Source organism: Colletotrichum phormii (assembly GCF_030913505.1).
Source record: "Colletotrichum phormii strain CBS 102054 chromosome Unknown BDP81scaffold_10, whole genome shotgun sequence".
Lineage (NCBI taxonomy): Eukaryota > Fungi > Ascomycota > Sordariomycetes > Glomerellales > Glomerellaceae > Colletotrichum > Colletotrichum phormii.
The window spans coordinates 402,671-412,062 of record NW_026851452.1 but is presented as its reverse complement, the minus strand read 5'-3'; the positions used below and the strand labels follow the sequence as shown (position 1 = coordinate 412,062).

Here is a 9,392-nt window from a genome sequence, read left to right as displayed (position 1 = left end):
GTCGCTAAACAGAGGGGGAAGGACCAAAAGAGGGCCTTTCCTTCTTCAACAATGGAAGTTAATAATCAATCGCACTTACCTGTAGGCCTGAGTGGGTAGGTAGGTATTCGGTTCGTACCTTACCTTCCGTTGGCTGAAAGTTGGAATGGGAAGCAACAGTTTCCAAAAACCCAGCAGCCCTGTCACAGGTCATTCCCGCTTCCACTGCCGCTTCCTTCTCGTTCTTCTTCCCGGTTGAGAGTACAGTTCCTGCAGCAATAAGAATCGCCCAGAATAGCCCACTCCATCAACCCAAGGTACTTTAAGCCCCAAAGGCATTCCCGGGCGGGATGGGAGGAACTTGAGAGGTAAGGTAGCACGGTAGGAAGCGCAACAGCCTCTTCCCTCAGGCTTCAGGCTTCAGGTATCGCTCATCACTGCCCATCTTAGCAAGAGCTGTTCTAGCGGCATCGTCGACTCGGGTTTCTTCTGAGCTGTCTTGGACCTGACGGAGCTCTTCCCATGCCCGGGGCCTTTACTAAGGCACTGAGCACTAACCTAGGTGCCTTCCTAGGCAGTCAGAGACTCAGAGGGAACAATACTTCGTAGTCCATACGAGGTATCCGCACGCTGCCCCGGACTGAGGTGCGTTTCTCGTCACTCCATTCCACTTCCTTATTAGCGGATGGCCTGGAGACCTAACTTTAGCAATAATGTCGCGGCACTAACACGGGCGAAGACCCAGGCTAGAACACGCTGCGCCGGAATTTTGGACCGTTCATCGAGCGATCATTGATCAACGCCTGGCGCAACACCACCGGTGACCACACAACTCTGTTCTTGTTTTCTCCAAGCCTTTCTCTCGACTCTGTGTGGTTCTCTTCCCCGCCGTTTCTCGGCCTGCTTTACCTTACCAAGACGGCCGGGCGCTGTTATTATGCACATGCCACAAACAGCTACCCGCTTGGTTGCTGTGCAAAATATTATTGTGCGACGACTGTCCGTGTTGAAGATGACTGGTGGTGTTATAGGTCCACCGTCCAGTACCTACTACCCTGCTCAACCGTTAACACTAAGGACGCCAGCTCCAGATTTACGGAGCTGCTACGGAGCATCCTCCATCGACGAGACATGGCGATGTGTCGTCTTGATCGTCGGTCCCGTCCACTCGCGAATCACTCGTCAACGGGAGAACCACAATGGAACGCACCCTTGGGTCTTTGACCGTTTGACCTGGATGCTTGAAGGCTTGAGCAGCAACTTCCCAGCAAGCAGCCCCATCAACAGCAACGGAACGGACGCCAAAATAACCAATTCCCCCCAAGAAACGGAGCCACATGCCACGGAGCGACGGTCCAGAACAACATAAACAATCAAAGTAGAAACCAATAAGTCGCACATGACGAATCGACGATGGCCTCACGGACGACAGCATCCCCTCTCATATCCGCTGCAAGCCTGTCAGCATCATTTATTTTCTTCCCATTTTATTTTATTTTCCTCGAATCCCACATGGCACATGTCCCGCCTGCGGCCTGCCCTCCTTTTTCCTCCACTCCGAGCGGGCTCTAATTATTTCGCTTCCCGCTCTCTGCAGCGTGACGCCCCTGGATTGGGAAGTCATCCCCGCGTTTCATTGGCTCGTCCCATGACCCAACAGAGTACGAAGCATCGTCGGAAAACCTTCTTTTGAACTTTTGAATTGCTTTCCCGCCTACTTTGGTACTCGATAGTACCTATCCGTCCCTTACTTGGTACACACAGTAGGTAAGACCTGTGCCATTTGGGGACCGCGCTCATTGCGACCTTCTTCCTATGGATACATACAACCTTATTAGTGCGACGTTGCAACATGCAGTGCCGCTGCAATTGCCAATAGCCTGCCTACCTATGGAGCATGGTCCGGGACCCTTCTTTTTGTTTCCCCGGCAAGATTGAAGAAGGAAGACTGCCCAAGACGGCGAGACGTCGAGTAGTCGAAAATTTCTCTGCCAACATATGACCTGCATGGACTGCCAATTCAAGGACGGGAAATTTACAAAACTCAACCTTCTTTCGGCTGGGGAAATTACACGGCGGCTCACTCCCACGTCGATCCCGGAGGCCGCGTCGACAAACACACAGCGCGCCCGTGACGATGCACCAATTACCCAGCACACTTCAATTGACGGCGGCCTTTGCAAAAGATACGAAGGATACGCAATGATGCGCGGTCCCTTCGTTGCCAGCCGCGGTCTCTGGAGTAGTAACAGCTCCCATCTCCAATGCGGCCCTATCCGTTCTCCTCCTTCACAACCCAACGTCACTGACAACATTTAGCAACCCCCTCCGACGTACAGTATCCGTACAATACCGTGTATATCAACCTGTCAGGTCGTTTCAGCCTACGGCCATCATCCCTCCTGTCGGTGCCTCTGCTGTTCGTTCATTCGTTGCACTTGGGGGGGCTCTCAGATGAACCCATTTTAACCGTTCATGTGGTTGCGGCCAATGATGGGACGTGAAGACTCCCCCAACTTGCAGCTTCCACCATGTGAGTAAAAGAATCATTCCTTTTTTGAAGGGCCGTTCTCCCCCTCTTCCCACGCAACACTGTGGTACGAATGCATATCTGGGACACAGCTCCTGCGGTGCAATCACTGCGGACTCGGATGTTCTGCCCATTGAACATTCTCTGACAGAAAAAAAAAAAAAACTCCCCCCTTCCCCCAATATTTTTTTTTCCTTCTTCTCCGTCCTCCTCCACAATCCCCTGCATGCAAAGTGCAAAAGATTCAGGAACGACGTTACCCTCCCGATGGGCTTCTAGCTTCTGTGAGACAAGTGGCTTGTTTCGCGCCCGACTCAGATGCACGAATGGGGCCACCCACAGAGTACCACATTTATTGAACACCTTTTTTTTTTTAATTAAAAAAAATTATACGAGGATCAATTGATCGCGTGGCTCGTGTAGCCGTACGCATCGAACACGACCGCGATGCGGCGGGTGGTGTTGAAGTGGCGATCCAATGGCTAGCGATGAAGCTCTTCCAAATCGTAAACGGAAGTCTAGAACTTCACTGCAATCCCCGTCTAAGTTCGTTCAGTGCCATCTCGTCCCATCTTTTTTGCTCTGCATCTGCCAACTCCCACCACTTCGGCCAAAGTACACCAAGCCACACATTTTGACAGGATGGACCCCGGTTTACTCTTTCCGATCCCCCCCCAAATCCTTGGCGGCATGAAGTTCCTCTTTGTCTGGTGTGTCTGGTCACTGTGGCGCGCATAGTGATAACTGCCACAGAAAACATGATATCACCCTTCTTGAGTGCAGCATATAAGTGGCGGCGGCGGCGAATAAGAACTTGAGTACTGCGTGGTTGAAGATGTCGCTATTGTTGGTCCCCGACATGTAACGTGATGCATAAGGTGAGGAAGACAAAACTCAATGCACTTCTTTCTTGATCCCGCCGGATCGGCCTCGCCAACTTTTCTGTCCGCCGCGGTGTGTGTGTGTGTGTGTGTGTGTGTGTAGTTCCCCAGCATTCTACGTAAAGCAAAAAGTGTTTATGCCCCATACGGATGGATACTTATCTTGAGGTATTCACCCTGTCCTATCAGTAGAAAACCTGTTCTGTACATTACTCTGCAGGCATCTTGAAACCTCAAAGTTCTCCAATCGCCCTATAAGGCATCCTATCTTTGCCCATTTTTAGAGTTGCTCGTCCAGTATCAGATACATCACCTTGCACTGCACTGCACTGCAAAAAGCTTTCCGTCCAGGTTTTTTTCTTCTTCTCTGTTTTTTTTATTAATTTTACATCTTACTTCTTTGTAAACAATATTAAGCCAGACGCCGTTTTAGACGGGTGGGCATGACGATTTGCGACCGTTTACAAAAAAAGATGTTTAGAAAAAAAAATGGCAATTTGTTCTACAGAGCTGAAGCTCGTGGCAAAATGGTCTATAATTGTCCTACTCTACCCTAAGGTAGGTAGGTAGGTAACCCTTAACGTCGCATTTTCCATGAGCCGCAGCAAAAGTTGGCAGCCATTGTTGGCCAGGTGGTCTCGTCGTTGTCGTCAACTTTGCCTCCCAACCACAAACAACAGAAAGGAAATAAAGTTTCTTCAGCTCCGTTTTGGAGTGCTACGTGTGGTATATTTAGACCGACCTCTTTTTGTCCTCGTGATCTGCCTCGTTCGCACTCTAGAAGAAGAAGAAAAAACTTGGGTTGCTAGAAAACACAAAAAAAGTATCGGCCCCGCCATTTTGCTGCGTATCGGCCCCCCGTTTTCCTGGCCGGGAGGCGCAGCTGCGAAAAATACGCCATCCATTGTTCAACGCCACCTTCCGACCTCCCCACACGCCCGTAGTCTCTTAGGCCTACCGAGGCTCAGATGTCCAGGTAATCGGTCAATGTTGTTTGTGGTGATGCCGGTAAATAGGGTAGAGTGGTTGTTGGAGGGGCAATTATCTGGTAAAGGCCCCATTGACAACGGCCCCGTTGAGCCCCTCACCTGGCCCCTCTGAGGGTAGCTTTCCTCTAAGAATAGCTTCGTATGAGCCTCTTTGCCCACGAAGCAACACCATCCGCAAGGTTCCGCTTCGGTTAATTGAGCCGCGGGAGCTGTAAACGTGGAAACCCACGTCTTCCTAATCCCAAGTCGTTATCACCGGCCAGAGTGATGTGTCCGCCCAAAAATAGTACTCCGAAGTTGTGCTAGTCAACGTCAAGCTCGTATGTTGGACACCATAGCTTGCGCATGCGCAGGGTAAGTGTAGCATGCTCATCGCCTCTGTCCACCAAAGCTTGCACGGAGCGCCAGGATCTGCTGTCTCTCTGCCTCGGGGAGCATGTTAATCGTCTCCATCGGCAGTTCCATAACCTGCCGCATGAGCGCGTCGGGATCTTGGCCCAGGGGTGCGGCGACCGGCGGGGGTGCGCCATACGGAGCTTGCTGCGGGGGAGGCGCGTACGGCGTGCCGGCAACCGGCGGGGTGTTGTTAGCTCCCATCACGGGAACCGGAGGGAAGCCAGGGGTGGGCTGCGGTGGGTAGCCGATCGGCGCGGCCTGCGCTGGGGGCGCGACGGGTGCGCCGCCGGGCTCGATGACGGAGTGGATCGCCTCGGGGGACACCAGGCCCATGAGTAGGAGGGCCTGAAAGACGGCGTATGCCAGCTGCGGTGCCTGTTGGAGAAGTTCGGTCGCCCTAGCGGGATCTGTAGAGGCCAGTGCCTTCATCTGTGTGAGGATATCGAGGAGCTGAGAAGGAGGGAGGGTGTTGAGAGTGCGCGAGATGGCGTCGGTTGCTGTGACGTTCGGGGGAAGCTCCTTGCCGGCTGGGAGAGGAGGCAGCGTACTCGACTGCATCGGCGGCGCGACAGGGTTGTATCCGTTCGAGGCATGGGAGGGGTTGCCGCCATCTCGGCCCTGCTTCAATTGTCAGATTCCGACTTCAAAAACAGGTCTGCATCTCTAGACGTACGTGTCCGTGGCTGTCATTGTTGTCGTCACTGCCGCCTTCGTTGGAAAAGTCGACTCTAAGTTTCCTTCCCATAATCTCATAGTCGTTGAGGTTGCGGACAGCCGATGCTGCGGAATCTGCACCGCATGATCAGTCAAGTCCATAGTTAAAAGACAGAAGTTTTTCCTGAGAATTACCATTGTCGGGATATTCTGCGAAACCGAAACCCTTGGGCCGTCCTGTTTCGCGGTCGTAGACTAGACGGAAGTTGAGGACCTTGCCGGCGCTGCTGAAGATGTCGCTGATCTGCTCCTCGGAAAGGCCTGGAGCAATTGATTAGATGCGTAGATTCTTATGGTTATGGGTGGTTGGTTTCTACCATAGGGAATGTTGCCTACAAAGACAACTCTGGAAGGAGGTTTCGACATCGCGGTAAGAAGGCTCGATGGTCGGAATGCAAGACTCGCTCAGTACACGTTGGCCAAGGCGGTCAAAGGGATGGTGGGTGTTGCGTTCGTGGGGAAAAGGTGTAGTCTCGTCTTGCTTCGGTATGAGTTCCTCGAATTAGGATGTCGTGGGTATCAATGTGATTTGGTCGTAGGGCGTCGCAAGGTTGATGGTTTGCTTGAGGTTGTCTCCAGACTTGACTGCCAGGCTGGGATTTTACGGTGGGGACGGGAACCGCGCAGCTTAAGCACGAGCCATCTGATTCTGGATTGCTTCTAGTGGCCTGACGGCATCTTCCATTGGCCAACGGCCGACAATTACCCAGGGACCCGGACCCACCCGCCCCGTGCGAGACCCCTGACAAGATGCACCTTTAGCGCAATTGAGAGCTGGAACCGTGGACGGGCTGCGTGGCCAGAAAACGAGTGAAGGTGGCCTCTACTTTACTTTGGATTTGCGCAACTCTCAAGGCTCTGTGAGATCCAATCCTCCTACCTTGCTTTCCAACTCGACTTCCTCGCGTCGACCCTTCTCTTCTCATGGTTCAGGCGGGGTCTCTCACTTCCTGATATCACCCTTTACCTCTCCGCCACTCCTTTTAGCGTTTTCCTGCTTGGCGCATTGTTGCGAAAGTACGACTTTTGGCTTACCCCCGTTGATTCTTCCCACAACGCCTACGAGGCTACCGCAAACTCGTGACAGAGATCGATAGCACTTGATACCACACTCCTCATCCCGAATTCACCATGCCGGCAAAATCGAGATTTACAAGGCTCGACGCCTTCACAAAGACGGTCGACGAAGCACGCATCCGCACAACCTCTGGTGGAATTGTCACCATCGTGTCGCTGATCGTGGTCTTCTGGCTGGCCTGGGGAGAATGGGTTGACTACCGGAGGATAGAGATCCACCCCGAGTTGATCGTGGACAAGGGAAGAGGTATGAAGCCCTGGCAGTCTCTCTTGGTCTGTACGGGCAGTGGGAGCTAATGTGTACTCGGTAACAGGCGAGCGCATGGAGATCCATCTCAACATGACTTTCCCCAAGATGCCCTGCGAACTCCTCACCCTGGACGTCATGGATGTGTCTGGCGAGCAACAGCACGGCGTTCAGCACGGTATTAACAAGGTTCGCCTTCGTCCCCAGAAGGAGGGTGGTGGTGTCATTGACATCAAGGCCCTGGATCTGTAAGTTGCTACAAACGTTGCCTTCTGCCGTGAAGCTTTTTTTAACACCTTCCGTCAGTCACTCACGCGACGAGGCTGCTGGGCACCTGGACCCCAACTACTGCGGCCCCTGTTATGGCGCCCCGTCACCGGCGAACGCGCAAAAGGCTGGATGCTGCAACACCTGCGAGGAAGTAAGAGAGGCGTACGCACAGGCTTCGTGGGCTTTCGGTAAGGGCGAGAACGTTGAGCAGTGCACGCGCGAGCACTACGCCGAGCGATTGGAGGAGCAGCGCCAGGAGGGCTGCCGCATCGAGGGTAACCTGCGCGTCAACAAGGTCGTCGGAAACTTCCACCTTGCCCCTGGTCGCAGCTTCAGCAACGGAAACATGCACGTCCACGACCTCAAGAACTACTGGGACACCCCCTCCGACGCCCAGCACGACTTCACCCACACCGTTCACTCCCTGCGCTTCGGTCCTCAGCTGCCCGACACCGTCGCCAAGAAGATGGGCAAGCGCGCCGCTGCGTGGACGAACCACCACGGCAACCCTCTCGATAACACTCACCAGGAGACCAACGACCCCAACTACAACTTTATGTACTTTGTCAAGATCGTACCTACCTCATACCTCGCTCTCAACTGGCAGAAGGGCTCCAGCCCCGAGGAGGAGAACTCTGGCCTCGGTCTTCTTGGCCAGGGAAGCGATGGCAGCGTCGAGACTCACCAGTACTCCGTCACGAGCCACAAGCGCAGCTTGGCTGGCGGCGATGACTCTGCTGAGGGACACAAGGAGCGTCTTCATTCTCGCGGTGGTATCCCGGGAGTCTTCTTCTCCTACGTAAGTTCCTCCTACCCCTATCTTCAACTACCATCACTCACATGGTTCGTCCAGGATATCTCTCCCATGAAGGTTATCAACCGCGAAGAGCGCGCCAAGACCTTCACCGGTTTCTTGACCGGCCTTTGTGCCATCATTGGCGGCACTCTCACTGTTGCCGCCGCCGTTGACCGTGGTGTCTTCGAGGGTGGACTGCGTCTCAAGAAGATGCGCTCCAAGGATATGTAGATTAGAGGGATAGAAGACCTGGGGTTGTAAGTAGTCAATATGTGGTGGAATTATCTCGTACGCTGTGCATCAAAAGTGGAGTTTGGGTGGCTTGGTAAAGAGGGCTTCATCGTTTCAATCAATACATAAATATCAAATGTGCCTTTGGCGTTCATGCATCCCCGAGTCTCCCTTCACGTGCCATGTTTATTTATATGTGTATCTTCTACTAGTCAACGCAGCCTTTCTGGTATAAGAAGGGTTCCTCGGACAATCCTAACCCATTTAAAGGAGGTTGTGATGTTGGCTCGTATTGAACGCTGTTTCTACAAAACCATGTATGTCCGTAGCTTTGGGCCTGTTACATGGATCTGCACGGAATCAAGCATACTTGAATTCACCGTCTGTCAATCAGACCTGTTCGCATTTGGTGAACCGAGTTTTGTCATGTGGGAATGTTGAAGATTCCGTGACATTAAACCACCCAGAAAATGCGTGCGTTTCTCCGTCCTGCTGTCCCTGGGTCTACATCATGGGCTATTAGAGGTGTCATACTTACGATCCAATGTCTGGGCCGTTAGAGCTCAAAGTCTGGCCTGTCGACGGGCATCTATGCCTCAACTGTGTGCGCCAAAGGCAAAGACGAGGAAGTATTTCACAAGAGACGCTGAGACAGAGATATCACTCACTGCCTGTTAGAACAATCCATCTAGAAAAAGAAAAAGGATAAGGAGCACCAAACGGGGTTAAAAGGCCGGAGAAGTAAAAAGAGTTCACCCTCCCCTCCCTCCTTCCCGGTGGCGAGTGGGGGCTACATCTCTTGGTGCTCATGCTGGGAATCGAACCTCGAACCTGGCGAAGACGAGCCTGCCGCCGAGAAGACTCGCCCTTGACCATCCCGCCAAACGGCAGTTTGACCTGACCTCACAAGCCTGTGTGGCGCCTGCTGCCGTTGGTGACGGAATTGGACTTGAGGGGGCCTATATGGGCTTCCCGGTGTGTATTCAGTCTCGTGTATTCGTGGCTCGGATGAGAGTATACTGGAGGTCGAATGACCCCAACGGAAGGAGTTATTTACGTGAATCACCGACTATCCCTTTGATGTAAACCATCTAGGCACGATCGTTCATCCATTCCGAAGTAGTCCCATCTTTGCATTGAGAAAGCATCTGGACTATCTTTATACCACGAAAGCAAAATCATTACTCTTCTAACGCTATTTAATACATGTCTTTTCATATTTTAGTCTCTCTTTTGCCTTGTAAGCTTTAAAAAGCCTTAGATTCCATGCAGTTCAAATTGA

General features: G+C 52.6%; 3 protein-coding genes across 3 annotated transcripts; 2 read left to right on the top strand and 1 right to left on the bottom strand.

The window, feature by feature from the left end:
* Positions 1-3,829: 3,829 nt before the first annotated feature.
* Positions 3,830-4,619, top strand: BDP81DRAFT_24090 (uncharacterized protein). Its single transcript, XM_060582856.1, has one exon. The coding sequence runs from the start codon at positions 3,985-3,987 to the stop codon at positions 4,489-4,491; it is 507 nt and encodes a 168-aa protein (XP_060445135.1). The 5' UTR covers positions 3,830-3,984; the 3' UTR covers positions 4,492-4,619.
* On the bottom strand, positions 4,620-6,063 carry BDP81DRAFT_24093 (RNA recognition domain-containing protein). The gene is made up of 4 exons (XM_060582857.1): positions 5,807-6,063; positions 5,625-5,750; positions 5,449-5,564; positions 4,620-5,396 (listed from the first exon to the last, which is right to left on the bottom strand). Exons 1-4 carry the CDS (start codon positions 5,853-5,855, stop codon positions 4,749-4,751), a joined length of 939 nt encoding a protein of 312 aa, XP_060445134.1. The 5' UTR covers positions 5,856-6,063; the 3' UTR covers positions 4,620-4,748.
* A 238-nt stretch (positions 6,064-6,301) lies between these two features.
* BDP81DRAFT_406393 (endoplasmic reticulum vesicle transporter-domain-containing protein) lies at positions 6,302-8,260 on the top strand. Its single transcript, XM_060588976.1, has 4 exons — positions 6,302-6,813; positions 6,881-7,061; positions 7,120-7,882; positions 7,937-8,260. Exons 1-4 carry the CDS (start codon positions 6,621-6,623, stop codon positions 8,108-8,110), a joined length of 1,311 nt encoding a protein of 436 aa, XP_060445133.1. The 5' UTR covers positions 6,302-6,620; the 3' UTR covers positions 8,111-8,260.
* Positions 8,261-9,392: the final 1,132 nt, after the last annotated feature.